Raw genomic sequence first — 21,995 nt, forward strand, 5'->3', positions numbered from 1 at the left:
CAGGAAGTGTTCCTGCCCTTGTATGTGTCCCTCCCTAAGGCAAAGTCTGCTGTGGTTTGATAAATAGAAATATGCTTGGCACAAGAAGAAAACCGGGTGTGATTAGCATCTTAAGGAACCCAGAGCTCCGGGAGGCTGGAGTGGAGGACAAAGGCCCAGGCCAGGAGGACAGAAAAGATTAAAGGGGGAAGAGAAGGAGGGAGGGCACTGCCTGCAAATGAAACAATGAAAGAGAATCCCTGGCTAAATAACCCCTTTCTTCCAAATGAGGCTGTTCACAATTTAGTAACAGAGACAGTGGGGCTTCCAAGGGGTGAAAGCGGCAAGGAAGCGAAAGGGAAGGAAATGAATGGGGAAACAGAACAAAGAATTCTTTGCTCTCAAGCAGCTCTGGGCAGAGAGTGTGGACAAGGGGAAATTTCTAGAATACCAAAGCATTCCCATGCAGAAGTTCTGGTGGGGGCTTCCTGGACTGCTGGAAAGAAGTTACACTGAGGACAGGAAGTGAGCTCAGGGGTTGCCAATGTCATCAAATGAGGCTCCCCTTCTGGGATCCATCAGGGTCCCAGCAGGAAACAGACGGGACCCTCAAGTGGGATGATTTGAACAGAATTTAATCAAATGTTGTTTGTATAAAGTGGGAGCTAGTTCTAAGGAGATGGCAAGGAACAGTGCAGTGCTTGAGGCTAAATACTCCCAAGGAGAAGCTGCCAGGACCCCTAGAAAGAGAGAGGACCTGGCCGGAGGCGTGGCCCTCAGGGGCATTGCAGCCAGCCCCAGGTGACCCCAGCAAGCAGGGCTGAGGAAATGAGCACCTTGATGGAGTTCTCTGCTCATCCGGTCTTCTGCAGGTGCTTTGCCATTGGCCACACCCAACCCAAAGCCAGAGAATAAGGGAATCTGCAGACCTCATCCGCTGGGCCCCCGTGTACTGGAATATTGGACATGGCTCCAGGCAGAGGTGGGGTTCTGCTCTCAGTTCAGCCCTTGACCTTCTGCATGTGACCTTCAGCGAGGTCACTTCATCTCTCTGCCCCTCAGTTTCTCCATGCACAGAGGGCAAATTAAGATGAATGAAAAACAAATCTAAATGTGGTATACAGAGACTTTTAAACCCCGCTGAGACTTAGTCCAGCCTCTTTGAATTCACAGGCAAGGAGCGGTGGTCCAGAGATGTAGAGTCCCTGCCCAGGTCACACAGCAAGTGTACAGGACAGCCACAGCCAGCACTCTGGTCTCGTGCTGTCAGGGTCCCACATGGTCCCTGGCAAGGAGTCCTTCTGCATCAAAATACATCATGTTCTTGGTGCAGGTGGTGGGGGGCAGATGGGACATGCTAAGGGCTCTAACCTCAGAAAAATGGCAGGCTGGGATGAGCAATTCAGAGAGGCCATTCTCACTTCCAGGGAGGAACCCAGATTCGGAATAAACCCAGAGGCTTTTCTCTGCTGACTCCTGGGAGACAGCACTGGGATGACAAAATGGGTGCCTTTTTCAGTGCTCCCAACACTTGGCCCCCTCTTTTCCTTTGCAGTCTCCGAGGGTGGCCCTTGCCTGGGTCCCACAAATGGGTGCTAGGGCAGAAGTCATCAGTGCCCTTGTTCATCACAGGACTTGTTCTGGCCGCTGGAGCCCCCTCTACCAGCTTGCAGGGCAGGCCGGAGGTGCTAGGATGCGAACCATCCCCAGGAGCAGCCCCAAGCCACTGACAGGGAGCGGGTGCTCCCACACTGGCCGCTGTCCCCTCAGACGGAAAGACTCACTGGAGCTTCCAGCAGGGCGAAGCCACAGCTATCTGCGGTGGCAGCTTGCTTGAAGACACATCCCTTACCAGATGCCTTCCTTTCTCCGTGTCCTTCCCATTCCCCTTCCCAGCGTCACCTCCCATACCAGCTACTTGCGCTCGAATCCTTGTCTCAGCTTCTGCTTCCAAAGGAACCTGAATGAGAAACCCTCCTCCTTCCCTCCAGAGAGTTCCCTCATTGACTGGGTGAAGGCTGGACAGCCTGCTTAGGATGAAGCAGTAAGTGCATCAGGTAGGCCACCGTGCCTGTGACTTCTCCAGGCGCTCTGCCCCGCCAGGCCTGACCCCTCTGCCTGCCAAAGGCTCCATCTAGGGCCCTGCAGAGGGGAGCCGCCCAACCCAGCCAGCACGGAATGGGCAGAACAAGGAGGTATGGAGACCGTCGGGCTGTTTCCCTCCCCTTCCCCAGCCACCCTCTCTCTTGATAATGGTAATTCAATCAAGATTGAATGTGCAGACCTTTAGCTTCAATGAGGTACCCAGGCAGTCTCAGCAGAATTGTCTCCCTCCTCCCTACCCACTCGTGCAAGATGATGGCATTAACATTTCCAATCCTTCTAGGAAATGATTTTTCAGCTCCGCAGTTCATCGTAATGAGCCAAATCTCTTTTCTCTGAAAAATTACACCTTTTCTTTACCTTCCTCAGTGCCCGGAAGACAGGAAGAAAGAACATCATATATCCAAGTGATATTCTCTCCCCAGCCCCACCTCTCTCAAGTGATTCTCTCTTTAAGTGGATTCTACTCAAGAAGACCCATTTGTTGGGTTACTTTTGGTGGGGGAGGAGGGGAGGAGAGGTTGTGGTTTGTCTGCAGAGTGAGAGCTGCATGCAGGAGGAAATAGCCCTCTCCTGCGGGGTGGGTGTGGCAACACAGTGGGATGGGCAGTGTTGGGACCAGAACTGGCATGGAAGGGGTAGATAGGGGCAGTGGGTCTTGGGGTTCCAGGAGGAGTAGGGATCCCACCACTCTATGAGAAAGCTCTCGATCCTACACCTTCTCCTGAGTTGTTAAACTTCTTGGAGGCTTGAGTTTCTCATCCATCAAGTGGGGTGATGATATTTAGAGAGACTTCACAGGGTTACTATGAGAATCAAGCGGCTGAGCCTCCATAAGCTTCTAAAATAGTACCTGGAAGGAACATCCTACTCATTGCCCATGGGTAAGTTCCTCTGCCTCACCACCCAACACAGGCTGGGTCTCCAGTCTCAGGGCCCAATTCCAGTAAGATCGTTTGGTCTTTCCCAAGACAGATTGAAGTGAATAACCAGGGCACTTCGATGCTACATAATTGGACACCGATCTGCACACCCAGACGTGAGGGTGCATCAGCGTCTCCTAGGGGGCTTGTTAAACTATGTATTTCTGGGCCCCACACTGCAGTTTCTGGCTCAGCAGGTCTGGGCTGGGACTCAAGAATTTGCATTTCTAACAAGCTCCCAGGCATTGCTGAAGCTGTTGGTCAAGAGACTACATTTTGAGGACCGCTGATCTAGAATAATAATTAAACCGAATTTACATATTTGTTTTTGATTTCTTACAACACCCCAGGTGCTTTCATATCTTACCTCTTTTAATCCTTGCAATATATCTACAAAGGAAGATTTGATTTTGATGTTATAGTTGGATAAATGGAGGCTCAGGGAAGGTAAGGAACATGCCCCAGGTGATATGGTTGGTCTGTGACAGAGCTCCTGCCTGCCCCCAGAGTCTACCTGATCCCTTAGTCTCTCCTGCGGAAAACAGGGCTGGCCGCCAATCTGGGCACAGGGCAGAATGGATCTGCGGGTGGGGTAAAGGGTCAGCTCTGGGGAGAGGCGGAAATTTGAGCCCAGGATCCAGGCACACTCTGCCAGTTCTGTGCAGAGGAAAGAGCCTTGCACCAGAGGCCAGGTTACCTAAAATCAGCTGAATGGCTTTTGAGTAAGGGGCCCTGCCCCTTTCTGGTTCCCAGCCTCTCAGACACAATTATAATAATTATTGAGTACCTGCTGGGTGCTACACACTGTAGACGACTTCAGTAAATAGGGTGCCCTTCCCTAAATATAGGATGTGAAGAGGGGAGCCACAGGTTAATCAGGTCGTCACAGAAATACAGCTGTTCTAAGAGCTCTGAAGATAAGTACAGGGAGCTCTCAGAGTCTGGAGTAAAGAGATCATAGGAAACTTCCTGAGTAAGGAACACTGCGCTGAGACCTGAAGAATGAGATGTTCCCAGACTTATGGAGGTAGGTTGGGGGTGTTCCTTTATATGTGCAAAGGCCCTGTGGTCAGAGTAGACATTGTGCATTTGAGCAACGGAAAAAAGAGCATAGTTATCAGCTTAGCGTTTAGGGAGGGAGATATGAGGCTGGACTGGGAAGTGGGTCTCAAACCATCAGATCATGCAAAGCAGTATGGGCTCTGGTAAGGCTTTGTTCCTTGTTAGTGGTGCCCTGAGCGGATTCGTACCAGCTTGCAAGAACAGATTGTTAAATTTTCAGGAATCTTGTGAGCTAGTTGATGCCATGTTGGTAGCTTGAAATTAGTCGTGGTGGGAGTATTTATACCACAGAAATCAGCAGACTGTACCAATCAGGGCCTTTTTTTCCCTCCAGAGAGCTGTTTGTTAAACATTTAGCAGCATGCCACTGGTCTTTGTCTTAAAATGACAAGGAACAGATTGATTCCAGAGGGACAGTGTTTCTGTTCCCCTGGCGTTGTGTTCGAGGGAGCTCTTTGGATCTCTATAGAGTCATTGCAGTTATGTCCCCCTTCTCTGGCTGCCACCCGTTGTCTTCTCCCCACAAGCCCATCCTTGCCCGTCTCCCACCTCAGCTAAGAACCAGGTGGGGCCAGCCTCTGCTCACCTCACCACGGAGGGGTCTGCTTCTCCTCTGTATGACTCTTCTCAACTCCTCTCCTTGTCTGGAATATCAAACGAGGAGTACCAAATTAGCTGTTTCTCAGGCTTGCGAAATGTAGATAGAGCATAATGAACATTCTGGGCTGCCTGTAAATTACCTTGTATAAACTCCTTCCCATCGCCCGCTGCCCCATCTTTCTCCATGTGCCTGTGGATAAACACAATTTTTTATCCTCCTAATTATATAAAGTTAGAAGGAGAAGGGGATGCAGAATAATATTAGCATCTCCCAGAAGGAATAAATAAACCATGAGGACACTGCTACCCCTTGCAGTCCCTTTCTGGGGAGCCTATGGCTGAATTCTGCCCTTTAAAGTGTACATGCAGTAGCTCCTTGCCTCCACAGAAGATGAATTTTCATTTGGTACCGAAGGGCAAATGGGAACACTACATTTCTAAGCATCTCAGCCCTCCGCTCACAGCCTGCCTCACATCCAGCCCAGAGCCACCGTTTATTAATCATCTGCTTCATACCAGGCACTGTCCCAGCACTGTTTTTTTTAGAGCAGTCTTAGGTTTCAGAGGAAGGGAGCAGAACATACAAGAATTCCCATATACTGACTCCCTCCCACCTACATTCAGATTCCCCTATTATTAACACTGTGCATGAGTGTGATACATGTGTTAAAATTGATGAGCCATTATTATTGGCTAAAGCCCGCAGTTTACATTAGAGTCTATTCTTTGTGTTATGTAGTTCGAAGGGATTTTGAAAATGTACAATGACAGGTATTGATCACAGTATCGTACAGAATAGTTTCACTGCCCTAAAACTCCCCTGTGCTCCACCTGTTCATCCCCCAACCTAGTCCCTGACAACCACTGATCTTTTTCCTGTGTCCATACTGGAACGTCCCAGAGTTGGAATCACACAGTCTGAAGCCTTTTCAGACTGGTTTGTTTCACTTAGCGGTATGCATTTAAGTTTCCTCCATGTCTTCTCATGGCTTGATAATTTATCTCTAAATATCACTGAATGATATTCCACTCTATGGATATACTACATTTGTTTACCCATTTATATATTGAAGGACATCTTGGTTGTTTTCTAAGTTTTGGCAGTTGTGAGTAAAGCTGCTATAAACATTTGTGTGCAGGTTTTTGTGTGGACATAAGTTTTCAACTCATTTGGGTGACTACCAGAGACAGCAATTGCTGGGATCTCATATGATAAGAATATTTTTAGTTTTGAAAGAAACTGCCAAACTGTCTCCCAAAGTGGCTGTACCATTTTGCATTCCTGCCATGAATGAACAAGAGTTCCTGTTGCTCCGCATCCTCACCAGCATTTGATGTTGTCCGTGTTCTGGATTTGGGCCATTGTAGTAGGCGTGTAGAGGTATCTCATTATGGTTTTCATTTGAAATTCCCTAATGATGTATGATGTTGAACACTTTTGATACACCTGCTTGCCATCTGTGTATCTTTTTTGCTGGGGTGTCTGTTCAGATCTTTTGCCCAACTTTTAACGCGTTATTTTCTTGTTGTTGAATTTGAGAGTTCTTTGTATATTGTGGATACGAATCCTTTATCTGATATGTCTTCTGCAAATATTTTCTCCCAGTCCATGGCTTGTCTTTTCATTCTCTTCATTCCGTCACACTTTTCATGCCTGCATTTTCTCATGTAATCCTCCCAGCACTCCATGAGCTATACAGTATTGATTCTACTTTGCTAAGGAACCCAAGCTAAGAGAGATCAATTGACTTACTAAGTGGTAGGGCTAAGATGTGAACCCAGATCTGACCCTCAGCTCCATACCTCACATCGTCAGTGTATCCCACTTGCCACAGGTTAGCACATGCGGGAACGAATTTTTGTCCTTTCATAATAAAATGGCCTTTTGTAGACTCAGAAAATAGAGCTACCCTGTATTTGGATGCCTTGCAGAGCCCAGCATGGGTACTTGTGTCTGAGTACCTTTATATGGCATGGAGAGCCCTCTGTAACCTAACCCCTGCCTGCCTCCTCTTTCTCTTCTCCTGTTGCTAGTCTCCTCACACTGTGTCCACAAGACAGGAAGCGGTTTTCAGCCTCCCTGAGTGCTTGCTTTTTCAAGAGTACTGCCTTCACTCTTGCTGTTCCCTCTGATGAAAAGATTCTTTCTCATTGTCCACTGGTCAAGGCTTGACCACTTCTCTTTTTTAATCTGAGAGAGAGAGAGAGAGAGAGAGAGAGAGAGAGAGAGAGAGTGTGTGTGTGTGTGTGTGTGTGTGTGTGTGTGTGTGTGTGTGTGTGCATGAGCGGGGGAGGGGCAGAGAGGGAGAGAGAATCCCAAGCAGGCTCTGTACTGTCAGCATAGAGCCAAATGTTATAGTTGGATAACCGTGAGATCGTGACCTGAGTTGAACTTAAGACTCAGACACTCAGCCAGCTGAGCTGCCCAGGCACCCCAAGCCTTACCCACTTTTAATTCACATAGTACTTCACAAAGCCCTCCTGTCTCCACTTTCTAGACTTTGAAGCTCTACTTCTGTGTACAGTCTGCTTCCCGAACCACACTGACAGATTTCTTAAGCATGTGTATCACTTTGGTGGCACTCCCTTAGGCCAGCCAGCCTGTACGTAGTAGGTTCTTCGTGAGTGAATGAAGAGAAGAAATTGACAAATACCGTCATCTGGTGCATAGAGGCCCCTTTCACCTTTGAGAATATATAACTTAAATTTTGTTTCTTTTTGATTTTTTAAATCGTTTTTGCCTTCAGATTTTAAGTTTCATTTTAGGTTAAGAAAATTCTTCTCAACATTTTAAACCAGAATTTCTGTTTCCAGTGCTATAGACCCCAGGGGCAGTCATAACTCAATAAATAAAGGAGATGTTTGAATCAATAAGTCATTAGTGAGACCAATGAGTGAAAACAATATGCGTTTTTACTTTTTTAGGGCTTACAGTTTCTTTTTAAGTTTGTTTGTCTGTCTGTCTGTTTGTTTAGAGAGGAAGAGAGAGAACCAGTGGGGGAGGGGCAGAGAGGTGGGGTGGGAGGGACAGATCAGCCAAAGCAGGCTCTGTGCTGACAGCAGCAAGCCCAATGTGAGGTTCAAACTCACAAACTGTGAGATCATGACCTGAGCTGAAGTCAGATGCTTAACTGACTGAGCCACCCGGGCGCCCCAAGGCTTACAGTTTCTGTAACCACTGGTAACAGGGCTTACCAGCCTCAGCTGGGACTCGGGTGCTGGGCCTTGCCTGAGTCCTTGCAGGAGAGGGGATCCCCCTGGAAGCTCCACTTCCAGGGGCTAGAATGCTGCAGGAGCTGGGACCGGCCATTTGCACAGACTTCAGGAGCAGAAGTCCAGGGACAGCACCTTGTGCGGGTGGAGCTGGGGTTCAGGGTGAGAGGGACCTGACCTAGAATCCCAGCTTTGCCACTCACGGGCTGTATAACGTTGGCAACTTACTTAACCTCTTTGAGCTCCTGTTTCTTCATCCGTGAAGTGGGAAGGAAAAAAATACCATATCATTATGGCCTTACTGTAGTAATCTACAGAGCTACGTTGAGGAATGAAGGATTGAGTGAGATCACGTGTGTAGAGTCTACTACCTGCATGAACTCCATAAAGGTGCACTTCACACCCCACTCCCCCCAGCAAAGTGATGCATTAGACCTCCCCCCTGTTTCCTCTAGCTGCTTCCACCAAAACTCTTGCCCATGATGAGTAAGAAAAGTGGCATCTGGGGGCGCCTGGGTGGCGCAGTCGGTTAAGCGTCCGACTTCAGCCAGGTCACGATCTCGCGGTCCGTGGGTTCGAGCCCCGCGTCGGGCTCTGGGCTGATGGCTCAGAGCCTGGAGCCTGTTTCCGATTCTGTGTCTCCCTATCTCTCTGCCCCTCCCCTGTTCACGCTCTGTCTCTCTCTGTCCCAAAAATAAATAAATGTTGAAGAAAGAAAGAAAGAAAGAGAGAGAGAGAGAGAGAGAGAGAGAGAGAGAGAGAGAGAGAAAGAAAGAAAGAAAGAAAGAAAGAAAGAAAGAAAGAAAGAAAGAAAGAAAGAAAGAAAGAAAGAAAGAAAGAAAGAAAGAAAGAGGCATCTGGTATATCTCTGTGGCTATCATAGTGCCTGGCAAATGACACATGCTCAATGAATAATTTTTAATTATTTAATTAATGGATATGAAGTAGTGTCCTGTCCATTCCCGGGCCTGTTTGTCCATCCTAGGACACATTCCTGGCCTTCTCCTGTTCAACCCCTTCAGGCTTCATTTCTCAGTCTCTTTGCCAGCTGGCCTTCAGCTGGGTTTGACCAAGGCCGTGCACTGGTGAGAGACTGGAAGGCAGGGAAAGGAAGAAGCCGGAGTACTTCTTCTCCTCTGTCCCAATCGCAGACACCTCCTATAGCAGCGAGTGAGGCTCCTCTTTTTCTCCAGCTCCCCCCCCCCCCGCCCTGCAGAGAGGCCCACGGGCTCTAGCTTCCATGGTGGGGCTGTAGCCCCCAACTCGGATAACCTCGCCTCCCCTCTCCGTGCCGCCATCCCAGGGAGGCAGTGTCTCCTTGCTGGTGCCAATCTCTGAGTTACCACCGCCTCTGTTTGCCCTGTCAGCTCTTCCATCACCAGGTGACCCCTTGTCTGGCATTAATTCTCTCTGCCATGTGCGCTTGAAGCAGTTTCCAAAACCCTGCTTAGACCTCCGCTTTGGAAGCAGGAGTGTCTGAGCTCAGAGTTAGGAGAACCCCACGCTCAAGTTCCACCATCCATGGACCATGTGGCTAGTCAGTCGTCCTGAGCCTCAGTTTCCTCATTTGTAGCGAGGGCTACACTGCTTGTCTCACAGGATCATGAAGTGATCCACTCGTATGCTCACCAAGGATTTGTGGAGCTCCGAAGGCACAGAGGATGGAACAGGGAACAGAGCAATAGTGTCCCTGTTCTCAGGGGCTTCCGGTTAGTAGCAGTAGATGTGCATGGAAACTGCAAAGTGCTTCATGAGTCTTAGCAGGACAAGCTGACCCCACTCCCTGACCCCGGGGACGCTTGTGGGGAGCACTCCAGCCCACTGGCTGGGAACCCTGGCCTAGACTGGACCGTGGATGCAGTGACTTACAGTGGTGGGCACACAGTCACCTGGACAGCAAGCTGAGCCCCTCCTCCAACCAGACCCAACCAGGGTGTTTCGTTTTTGTGTGTCTCTTAGCATGGCGGAGTGCACTTTAGTTAATTGTAAAGGATTAGCCTGGTTCTTCCGTACAAGGGGTTTTTTCATAGTTTTTATTTGATGTTATTTGAAGTAAGCATGCCATTGACTAAACCTTGCAAATCTTGTTTATGCCTGGATTGGGTTTGAAAGGGTATTCTCTGTAACATGACTTTTGGTTATTGATGATCTCTTTTATAATGATGTAAGCCATCTTCACTTGAATGATTGTATTGGTAACAGTATGTGGCCAACAATTTACTTGCACCAATACCCCAAGAGGCAAAAGAACAGCATTTGTGCACATGTGGAAAATAGGTAAAGTTGCCATTTTTCAGCAAAGCAGGAAAGCGGAGCATGTTAGTCCAGATCCAACACTTCTCACTTCCTGAGTGTTTTGATCTCTCTTGCACTGTCCTATGAAGAAGGTATTTCTACCTCCCTATTAATGACAAAATCACTGAGACTTAAAGGAGCAGGTGACTCACCCAGATAGGTAATGACAGAACCAGAAGGACAGGCGGAAACAAAGAGAAGGCGCACGTAGTGCTTTTTAAGGCATGGTGATCTCCCTGAGCCTCAACTGCCTCATCTGTAAATGGGTATAATAACTGCAGGTGGGACCAGGGGTCAAATGAGAGAGTAAGAAAGCAGTATGATGCCCCTATTGCTGATACATGGCAGCTCTTCAGGAGGGTAGTGCTGGCCCCTCACCGGCAGGCCTCTTACCACGCACCCCCTTGTTTTCTGCTCTCTCTCTCTCTCTCTCTCTCTCTCTCTCTCTCTCTCTCTCTCTCTCTGCAGATGACCATTCCCGAGTGAGGCTGCTGGTGCTGGATGGAGACCCGCATTCCGACTACATCAACGCCAACTACATTGATGTGAGAGTCTTCATGGGGCTGGGCGGCTGGGCTCTGGGGCCGGTTACAGCAGGCTCAAGATGGATGGCTGTCCCCCAGATGCTCCCCCACAAAGTGGCCCTCCCAGAACATGTCCAGATGCAATTAGCATAACCCAAGTTGATGATCCGTCTAAAATCGCGTCCTCTTTCAGGCTGGCTGGAGTAGCCTACTCTGTGGGGTCCCAGGACAGCTGCCCATCTTGTTCATTCACCCATTAATTCATTTGTATGTGTGTCTGTTTGTCCATTCATTCATTCATTTGAAGGTATAGCCATTTATGCACCACAAATTTAAAAGCGCCTGCTGTGTGCCAGATGCTCTGGGAACCATAAAGCTAAAAGTGCCATGGTCTCTACCCTTTAAAACCTGAGCAGGAAGATAAGCTATGCACATCAATAATTCCAGGGCAAACGGAAAGTGGTAAGTGTCATATGTTCAGATAAAATGCTGCAGGGATTCAGAGGACGGGGAAAAAAATCTCTTCTTCCATCAGGAATGCAAGATGTGATGTGAACCAAACTTCAAGCATGGGAAGAATTTAAAATTAAAGAGGGAAAATGGGCCTCTGGTTAGAAAAGCACAAGCCAAAATGTCGCAGCTGGAAGCAGAGGGTGTGTGCAGCTGAGGCTGAGGGGAGCTGAGGCTACATCACGGGAATAGTGGACAGTAAGGCTGGAGCTAGCTAGATCATTGGTGGTTTACGATCAGACTTAGAAAGCTGGACTTGGTTCTATAGACAAGAGAGGGCTACTGAAAGTTCTCTATCACGGAGGTGACCAGTTCAGAGCTGAGCCTAGGGATGATTTCTCTGTCACCAAGGGTAAGATAGCTCTGAGGGAGGAGAGTCTGGGATTCAAACACCGTTAGGAAAGAGGCTGCTTCACCATGGAAGTGAGAGACTTTGTGAAGGGGGAGCATGGCCACAAGGGCCAGACGGACATGCTGTTATAACCAGTGTAAGCCAGCCTGCTCAGGACCTCCGTCCGGTAGGAGCCCGGAGCCTTGACGAATGGCTCAGAGATCCACCTCGGTGCCTCCGATGCCCAAGTGCTTTTACAGACAAGCTGTGAAGTGCAGCGGTATGCTTTTAAACTCCCCATAATCTAGGCTCATCCAGATGATTCATTGATTCAACAAATATTTATTGAGCCGAGCCTTACGGTAGTCATTTTTCTGTTTGTTCTCAGATCTCTTTCTTATCCTTCCCCATTCTCCTTTGCATTGCTTATATGAGTGTGTGTGTGAGTGTGGGTGTATGTATGTGAGAATGTGGGTGTGTGAGTGCGAATGTGAAAGCATGTTGAGAGCGTGTGTGTATTCGAGTGTGTGTGTGACTGTATGTATATGAGAGTATGTGAAAGTGCGTGTGCATGTGTGTATGAGTGTGTAGGTATGTGAGAGTGTGTGTATGTATGTGAGACTGTGCATGTGAGTGCATATATGTATGTGATAGTATGAGTGTGAGAGTGTGTGCATGTGAGTGCGTATATATATGTGAGAGTGTGTGTGTGTGTATGTGAGAGTGTGTGTGTGTGAGAGTGTGTGAGACTGTATGTGAGTGTGTGTGTATGTGAGAGTGTGTGTGTGAGAGTGTGTGTGTGTATGAGTGTGTAGGTATGTGAGTGTGGGTGTGTGAGAATGTGTGGGAGTGTATGTATGTGAGAGTGTGTGTGCATGTATCTGTGTGTATGTGAATGTGTGTGTGTGTATATGTAAGAGTGTGTGAGACTGTATGTGAGTGTGTGTGTATGTATGTGAGACTGTGTGCATGTGAGTGCATATATGTATGTGAGAGTATGAGTGTGAGAGTGTGTGCATGTGAGTGCGTATATATATGAGAGTGTATGTGAGTGTGTATGTGAGAGTGTGTGTATGTGAGAGTGTGTGAGACTGTATGTGAGAGTGTGTGAGACTGTATGTGTGTGTGTGTATGTGAGAGTGTGTGTGAGAGTGTGTGTGTATGAGTGTGTAGGTATGTGAGAGTGTGTGTGTGTATGTGAGAGTGTGTGTGCATGTATCTGTGTGTATGTGAGTGTGAGTGTGTATGTGAGAGTGTGTGAGACTGTATGTGAGTGTGTGTATGTGTGCATGTATCTGTGTGTATGTGAGTGTGAGTGTGTATGTGAGAGTGTGTGAGACTGTATGTGAGTGTGTGTATGTATGTGAGACTGTGTGCATGTGAGTGCATATATGTATGTGAGAGTGTGTGTGTGTATGTGAGAGTGTGAGTGTGTGAGACTGTATGTGAGTGTGTGTGTATATGAGAGTGTGTGTGTGAGAGTGTGTGCATGTGTGTATGAGTGTGTACGTATGTGAGACTGTGTGCATGTGAGTGCATATATATATATATATATATGAGTGTGTATGTGAGAGTGTGTGTATGTGAGTGTGTGTGTGTGTATATGAGAGTGTGTGTGTGTATGTGAGAGTGTGTGTGCATGTATCTGTGTGTATGTGAGTGTGAGTGTGTATATGAGAGTGTGTGAGACTGTATGTGAGTGTGTGTGTATATGAGAGTGTGTGTGTGTGTGTGTGTGAGAGTATGTGCATGTGTGTATGCGTGTGTGTGTGTGCGGCAGGAGGGAGAGCAAGCTGACGCCTACAAGGAAGGCATTGATGGGAGATTGGAAGGGGAAGGCTGGTGTAATTTTCCTCCTCTCTCACCTCCCTGGGTGCTGACTCTGGCAGTGGCCGCATCCCAGCTGTGGCGCCAGCTTCTCCCAGGCAGACCCACTGGAGTTCCCGCCTCTGCCTGGCAACTCCTCTGCTCCAGGGTCCGGCCGCTTCTGTGTCTCCATCACCCACTAGTTCCAGGGGCTGTCACAGTCTCCTTCTGGGAGCCCCTCTGTCCCCTGGTTAGCATCCCAGCTCCTCTAACACTGATAGGTCCCCAGCTCCCCATACCGAATTCCCCGTGTCTGAAACACCCACAGTGGATTCTAGTCCCTGCCTGGACCCTGGCTTACAAAGGGCCTACACGTGGTCAGGAACAGGGGCTGGAGTTTCAGTGGAGGTCAAGGTAGACACAGCCTCTGTCCCCGTGGCCCTCCCAGGAAAGTTCACAAGGAGATGGCCAGTTCAGAGTAATCTGTCTTGAGCCTGGAGAAAGCACTCGGAATATCCACCCATCACACCTCCAGCCTCTCCCTCATGCATCTAGTATTCATTTCACAAACACTGAGCAGGCCCTCCACTGTATGCTAGAAACCCAGACCTGAAAAGAGACTCAGGTCTGGTGAGGGACTCAGGTAAGAAAAGAGACCCTCAGAGCAGGGCCTATGGGAACATAAAGGAAAACCAAAGCCTTCAGGTATAGAGGTGGGTAGTCGAGGAAGCCTTCCTGGAGGAGGTGACACAGTGCTGCCTTAGCCAATGAGTAAGAGTCCAACAGGCAAGAAGGATTGATAGTAACCTCACATCACCTCTTTTGTATCAGCATTACCTTAACTAGTACCACATTCTCCTGAAGTAAATGCCATTGCTACCCATTTCCAGATGGGTTAGCTGAGGCTGTCAATTAGTTATGTAACTTATCTAGGATCACACTGCTAGGATGTGGAGGGGGAGAGAGCATGAGTCTGAATCTGGGGTGACTCCCCTACCATGTTCTGCTGGCTTCAGTTATAACAGTTATAATGACAACAGCCAGTGGCTCTAAATGAGTCCTCTTTGCACCCTGTGATGGGTGGAGGGTTTTAAAGGAGTCGGTTTATGGAGACCCCTCAGTGGCCCTCCAAGTAACCCTCCCCACTTTTCAGAAAGGGAAGCTGAGGTTTAAAGAGGTTGCGAAGGTTGACTAAGGCCATGCAGCTGGTCAGCAGCAGAACCAAACTTAGGAACCAGACTGGAATAACTCCAAACCCAGGGCCTTTCCTCCTGCCCCTCCCCATCCACTCCCAGACAGCACCTCACATCCAGCACCCAGTAGGGATTCAGTTAGCATGTAGTTAACCAGACTGAACTAGTTCCTTCCAGTTTCCTTTTGACCTTGTCTCCAGCTGAGTGCTTGTGGCAACACTGATGGCCGTGGCCCACATGAGGTGTGCCGGCCTAAGTTGCCTAAGTATCTGGTGTTTGTCATCTAAGTGGTAGCCACCAGCAAAACTTACTTCCCTAGATAGACACTCGATCCAAAGTTGCACGAGCATCTTGCCACAGTCAGAGCCAAGATGCACTCCGGTGTGTTACAGGCAACAAATGAAATTGCTGACGATGCAGGTGGATCTCCAACATCGACACTGAGGACGCCCCCCCCCCATGCCTACCAGCTTCCATTGTTACAATGCATTCTGCAAGCCTTTGAGGATAAGAAGCCAGGGATTGGGCTTAAGATTCTTGCTCAAGGTTGCATAGCTAGAATCCAGTTCTCTGCACACTAAGGACACCCCACCACCCTTTCCCTCCCTAGAAGTACTACATTGTGCACACAGGCCAAACAGCCTCTGCTAGATGCTGTCTTAATATATGACACTGGCCTCTGCTGGATCTCATTGGTTAGAGTCAGTCTCACTGGTTAGAGTCAAAGGTTCATGAGACCAAAGTCATGGATTCAGCCCTTGTTGGGTTTATTCAGTCCTGCTTACCAGCCTTATGATCTTGGGTGAATTATTTACTTGTTCTCATATCTGTAAAGTGGGATAATAATGCTGCCCCAGCAGGATGTGATAACTGATGTACCTCTCAGTCTCCCATTAGGAAACAGAGGCTCACTGAACTGAGGAGAGTTCAACAAGGGTGGGGGCAGGATTAAGGGAAACCAACAGGGTGGGGTGCAGTATTCCCGGGCTAGGAGTAGTAGCCTCTGACAGAGAGTCAGTGCTAACCTCAGTGGCCTGATGCGGGTGGACCTAGAACATACACCCAACCTCCCCACGGTCTCTGAGTCCCTGCTTCTGCCCCCCATTTGCTGAACACAACTGGAAGCTGGAGGCCACAGAAGCCCATGATGTGGTCCATATGGGTCAGCATCCCATGGCACATGGCAGAGCGTGGAAGGGAAAAGTAGAAACATGGAGGGACAGAGAAGACACCAAGCACAAGCCCCTCCTAGCACGCTGTCACCAATATAGGGTGGAGTGACGGGTGGGGAAGCGCATTAATTATGAACCTACTATGTACTGCAGCAAACTTAAACTGCCTTAGTCTCTCTGGAGATTCCCAGCCAGACACACCCTAGACAGCTCTCTAGGTCCTCACCCTTTTGCCCTGGTCTCCAGCCCAGTTGAAATCATCCTGGCTCTCAGAAGAGCTAACTGCCCATGCTAGAATCATTTATCCACAATTGGATCTTGACGATCCATTAAAACAACTCCATTTGGATAATGAGCTAGATGGGGCCAGCCCTGTCGGTGCCTCCAGAGGCCATGGTTCTGCTACCATCTGAACCATCCCGCCGGCGGGTTTGTTTGCACGCCCGAGAATGTATTGGCCACTTGAATCTGTTATAAATTACCAGCCTGGAAATAAATATCGTATCTGGGTCCCCAGTAAGTAACAGATGCATGAGTCCAGAGTGAGATAAATGTGTTTTGGATGCAAGCCTCTTTCCCGTTGCTCACAGACGGATGGAGGCAGCCGGGACCGGTCGGCAGTGGGTCTCTGCTGTGTAGGTGGGACTTCGGTGAACTCAGTTCATTTAAGGTTAGGAAGTTTCCTGTCCCAGTTCCTGGCAAATCTCCAGCAAAGACCCCAGTTAAGCAATACGGTTCCTTTTATCTCCATTGTTGAGGAATCTCGTGGTTAGAATGTTTTCTCTTTGGGGACTGTCTAGGGTCTTAGAGACCAGAGGGCCTTTTTACTCACCTGCAGTGTGCGTGAATTTGATACATGTGTATCAAGGCTGGTGGCCCAGGCAGACTTCTCTGTGCTGGGGACACCGCCATGAGCAAGCTGGATACAGCCCTGCCCTGCTGGCCCTCCCATTCCACTGGGGAAACAGTGAGCATGTACATAAACAAAGAACACTGTGCCATTTGGTGACAAGTGCAAAGGAAAGTAAACCACAGAAACTTGAAAGGGGCTGTCAGGGTGGTCAGGGGACGCTCTCTGTAGAAGTGACTGGTAACAGAGCAGTAGCCCGGATGGAGGGAGAGAGCAAACCGCTGAGTTAACGGGGGACACATGTAGCAGGCACAGGGAATGGCCAGTGCAAAGGCCTCTAGATGGAAACACGACTGCTGTTTCCGAAGAAGAGAAAGACAGCCAGTGAGCCAGGGGAAGAGCATTCGGAACAGGAAAGCTCCTGGAGGGATGGAGTGGAGATACCATTAAGGTGCCCCAACCTCACCCCAGTGACCTATTCATGCATGTATGCCACCAGCCAGCCTTTGCTAAAAACGGCACCCAGCTGAGTGTCACGTGCTGTGGCCCACGAGGAGAAAAATACAAAGATCGTATTGCAGCTCACGTTGTGAGTATGCTCATTGGGCATCTGCAGAAGCCTGTGGGACTGCTCAGGAGGAGGGAGGTCTCATCTGAGGGGTAGCGCGGGGAGGCTGGGACTTAGGGAACACGAGAGGGCATGCAGAGGGACAGCTGGCAGTGAGGCTGGAAATGGATCAGCAGTCCTGAGCTGAGGCATTTGGACATTACTGTGCAGGCAATGGGGGGCCACGGTAGGCTGTTTGGTGGGGGAAATAACATAATCAGATGTGCACTGGAGACTTCGTTCTGGCAGGAAGCAGATGAGCTATGGGACCAGACTGGACACAAGGAGGCCAACAAGAGGCCGGAGCTATGGCCCAGGTCAGGGAGGACGAGGGCTGTAATTAGGAGAGATGATGGCAGGGTGTGGGGGAGTGGGCATGAGAAACCACATCCTCCCACACTCGAGGGGACTGTTTTGTGTTCCCAGACCTACTCAAGAAAACTCCTAGAGCCTAGGAAACCTTGTCCATTTTGACTTGAAGGAAGGGTTACCTCCTGGTACCTCTCACCTCCCTTCCTATTTCCCATGTGTCAGAGAAGAGCTCTGTTTTACATTAACAGGCAGAGCAATGAGGAGGGAAGGGCTGCTGATCTCACCATCTCCCAAGTGGCCAACACAGACTCTTAGTCGTGGTAGGCACCCAATAAATGTTTTCCAGATAACCAGTAAAATAATATAAAGTCCTATACGTTAAATCTTAGGATAGTGCCTGGGACATAGTAAGTGTCATATAACCCTAACAGCAATCCTATGATGTAGATAAAAGTACCCGCATTTAACAGCAGAAAATCAATTGAGGCACAGGGAGGTTAAGTACTTGCCCCAGACCACCACACAGCTCTTAAGGGTCAGGGCCGGGATTCAAAACCAGGCAACAGGGTCCAGAGTGTGTGCACATAACTTCTTCCTACCTTAATGTATTTAGCTGACCTCTCAGCAACTTGTTCTTGGACACTTGCTCTGAGTCTCACACTGTACTAGGCTCTATGGAAAATATGTTTAAAACTTAGGAGGCAGTGTTTGTCCTCGAGAAGCTGACAACTCACTAAAAAGACAGGACTGCTCAAACAGAGCTTAGGTGGGGCCATTGATTCCTAGTCACTGTGGTTAACCCAATAATAGCTCAGGCCATGACAGTGGCCTGGGTTGGTGCTGACAGTGAACTCCGGCATCTCTAGAGTATGCCCAGCAGTTAAAAGGTACCTACTGAATATTTATGGAGCAGGTGGAAGATTGAGGTGGAGGAATATATAGGGGACCCAAAAACTAGTCTTCGAATCAGAAAGTGGATCCAGAACTTCAGAGATAGCACATCTGTTTCACCATAAGCCATACAGGTGGCAATTCTGGCTCATTTCCTGAGAAAGAGGAGGCAGCCCATCCACCCCGGCAGGGAAGAAAGACTGATCACCAACATTTAAGAGAAACTAGATATTCATCAAACTTTAGGGCTTGTTTTCTTTTGAGATAGTTAACCATAAATGAAAGGGGATTTCAGGACTGTCAATAATAATGTCTCCACCAGCAGGCTCCATAATTGGCATCTGTATTTTGAAATTTTATCCATCCATCCATCCATCCACTCATTCACTCATGTGTTCATTCACTAAATACTAATTACATTCAGTGTTATGGACTAAATGCAAATCTTTGTCCCCAAACTTAAACTCTACCCAGTAGGATATAATTCCTCTCTGGCACTAGAAAGGGGATCCTCCAGTATGGCCATATCCAGGCCAAAGAGAAGGTTATCTTCAACCTCTTCCCCAATGATTAGGGTTATGGGGCACAGAGTAACCCCACACCAGAGCGTTCATGGCAAGGCCTATTCGGACACTCTGAGATGGACAGGAATATCAGGAACTAGACTCTGAAACAGAAAATGGCTTTATCAGCCTCTGGGTCACACCTGCACGGGGCCCTCCCTGGTGAATGGGACTTCCAATCCCAAGCCCAGCCATGTGGCACAGAGACGGTCACATTGTGGCATTCTTACCGATTTTTTTTTCTAATTGTTACTAATTCAAGAGGCTTGAATGGCCTCTTGAATTGAGTTGAATGGCAACTCAATGGCTTTCTTCTGGTGGGTGGCCTACAGGGACTCATGCAGTGTTCTGCACACAGTTATGGCTCAGGAAAGACTTTTTGGTGGTTTATGTCCCCCCAGAAACCCCGAAATTCCTTCTCCACCTCTTTCTGGGTGCATGGGCATAAGTAATGTCCACCCAGTTCTTGCTTCCAGGGCAAGCCTATATGGGCCCCTCACAAGTAACTATTACAAATTGAGTGATTTAATAAGCTCTTTACATGCGTTACCTGATTTAATCTTTGCCACTTCTCTGGGAAACATCTAATGCTATTCCCACTTTGCCTATGAGGAAACCATGTCTTGGAAAGGAGAACTATTACTATTAGAGTGTTTGCAAGCTTTGACTGCAGGCCCTCACTGTGCTTCTGTCCTGTTGTCCAGGGATACCATCGACCTCGGCACTACATTGCAACTCAGGGTAAGTACTCTCCTCTTCCTTGAAAGGGTCCTCGCCCTTCACTGTAAGAGAGGGATGGGCGTCTGCCAGCAAAGAAGCTGCCTAGGAGTAGGGCTGGAGAGCCTCCAGGGGTCCCTGGGAGCGTCCATTTGTGTTTTTTGTGAAGGAAAGAGGTGCCAAGTTCAGCTCTAGGGGAGGGACCTGAGCGAGAGATGAAGGAGATGTCACTAGGCAGCGGTCAGGCAGGGCAGACCAGAAGCATCGGCTTCAGGATCCACCATCCGGAACTGGAGTTGATGCTGCCTTATCTCTTTGATGAGTATATGCCTAGAAGACAGAAGTAGAAAACAACGTGGCTGTACATCATCAGAGGCTTAAAAATGATCCTATCTCCCCAACCGTTGGGGGAGGAAATCCTGTAGATAATTACATATACGGATAGGGATATGTATAAAGATACTCTTCACAGCATTATCTTCAATAGCAAAAAAGTGAAAAGTCTTAAATGCCCAACCGTTGGTAGATGAGTTAAATAAAGTGTGATACTTCAATATTCTAGAAAATTATGCAGTGAATGCATTTCATGCTTGGTCAGAATTTTTAAGAGCGTGCAAAAATGCATATAATGATGATGCTTATTACAGCAAATACATACATAGAAATAAGGGTACATACACAGAAAAGTGTATACATATACAGAAAAATGCTATTAGGATTTTGATACAAAACACATGTGTTACTTTAGTAATTGTGAAAGCGATGAAGGCCCAGGACATTGAAAGAGAAATTTCCAAGGAAATTGCTTTGGACTCTCAGATGCTATCTCTCTTGCCTTGTCTGTTTCTTTCCGTCCCTGCTGTTTGGGCTGCAGACGAATGCTCCCTGTGTTTGTCAAGCTCACAATCGGGCCTCTTCTGTCTGTGCCGTGAGCGTCTGGCTCCCAGCAGCTCTCTGTCTCTCCTCCCTTCCCTGCAACCCCAATTTCCTCCCTGTCTCTCACTGAGCTTCTAGAGCCCAATTCTGAGCGAGAAAATCATCTCCAGGGAAGGGCAATGGGTGCAGGACACATGAGGGCTGCGGGAGAGTAGAGGGAAGAGAAGAAGCTGTCGACGTGTCCAGCGGATGCTATAGTCCATGCTCTGCTTGGTTGGAAAGCTGTTTTTCTTTCCCATACTCTGGCCCTGGTCTCGATGACTTGGGTGTCCCAGCAAGGATCATCTGGCCTTGCTCTTGCTTACCTCTGCCCAGCCTTGACTGACCACGCAGGAGGGACGGCCCCTTGGCTGCTTCCTTGACCCTGTCACCTTCTCTGTCGGCAGGTCCAATGCAGGAGACCGTCAAGGACTTTTGGAGAATGATCTGGCAGGAGAACTCGGCCAGCATCGTCATGGTCACAAACCTCGTGGAAGTGGGCCGGGTAAGCCCCTCCCGCAGCCACCTGGACAGAGGATGCTAGTGCTGCCCTCCAAACATTCCTCTGCTCTGGGCCTTGTGCCAAGTGCCCCCATTCAACAGTGTTCAACAGTTCGCCCCACAGCAACCTGCATGGGAGACATCCTCACTCCTGCTTCCCATTCGAGGACTGGCCTTTCCCTTCAAATCATCCCTCTCTCCACCCTCACCCCGTTGATGATGTCATCTCATGCACTTTGAGGAAACTAAAGCCATCAGACGTGAACTCTCATCTTCACACCGCAAAGCCACAATCCTACCCGCATCTACAACCACCTTCTCATTCTTCCCCCTCTCTCATCAGGGGGATCCATAAAAAATGGCCATTTGTGTTGACCCCAAATGGTAGAATATCTGCTGTTTCTAATGGTTCCGCCTCATACGACGGAGGAAGTGACTCTTGCCCTCTCAAAGGCAATCCCAGTGCCTTAAATCACAGATTCTATTCAATATTTTTTTCATTTCTCTGCTCACTTGAAAAGTAGCTCTTTTTCTCATTGCTAGATCATTCCCCTGAATGTAAAACATCCTGAGTACCTTCCCCCTGAAAAATATAAAGCAGGCAAACAAAAAGGATTCTCTTGTCTGTACTTTTCTGCCAGACTCTAAAGACACACACAGACTCTGCTTCTCCACTCCCGTTCTCTTCTCCCCCATCCAGCGTAACTCCTCCCTCCATCCCACCCATAGTGACACCGTCAATATCACCAGCATCCTTCATGTGGATGAACAGCCACTTTCTTCTCATCGACCTCAGCCTCTCAGAGCATTCGACCCTTTGCTCCCTTACCTCTAAACCTGGATATTCCTCAGGGTTCAGGCCTCGGTCTCCCACTCTGCTCTATCTTGACTCTCTCCTACGGCATCCTTAGCTACTCCTAGGGCTTGG

At 48.5% G+C, this 21,995-nt stretch overlaps 1 protein-coding gene across 14 annotated transcripts in view; it reads left to right on the top strand.

Annotated features, from left to right (window-relative positions):
- PTPRT (protein tyrosine phosphatase receptor type T) overlaps positions 1-21,995 on the top strand; it is a 1,064,810-nt gene that overhangs the window by 985,699 nt on the left and 57,116 nt on the right. For all 14 annotated transcript variants that reach the window (XM_023251232.2, XM_023251237.2, XM_023251233.2 and 11 more), the window contains 3 exons: positions 10,644-10,720; positions 19,639-19,675; positions 20,974-21,071. In XM_023251232.2, the coding sequence (XP_023107000.1) occupies positions 10,644-10,720; positions 19,639-19,675; positions 20,974-21,071 (212 nt within the window). The remainder of the gene's footprint in view (positions 1-10,643; positions 10,721-19,638; positions 19,676-20,973; positions 21,072-21,995) is intronic.

The sequence above is a fragment of the Felis catus genome, chromosome A3 (genome assembly GCF_018350175.1).
Source record: "Felis catus isolate Fca126 chromosome A3, F.catus_Fca126_mat1.0, whole genome shotgun sequence".
Classification (NCBI taxonomy): Eukaryota; Metazoa; Chordata; class Mammalia; order Carnivora; family Felidae; genus Felis; species Felis catus.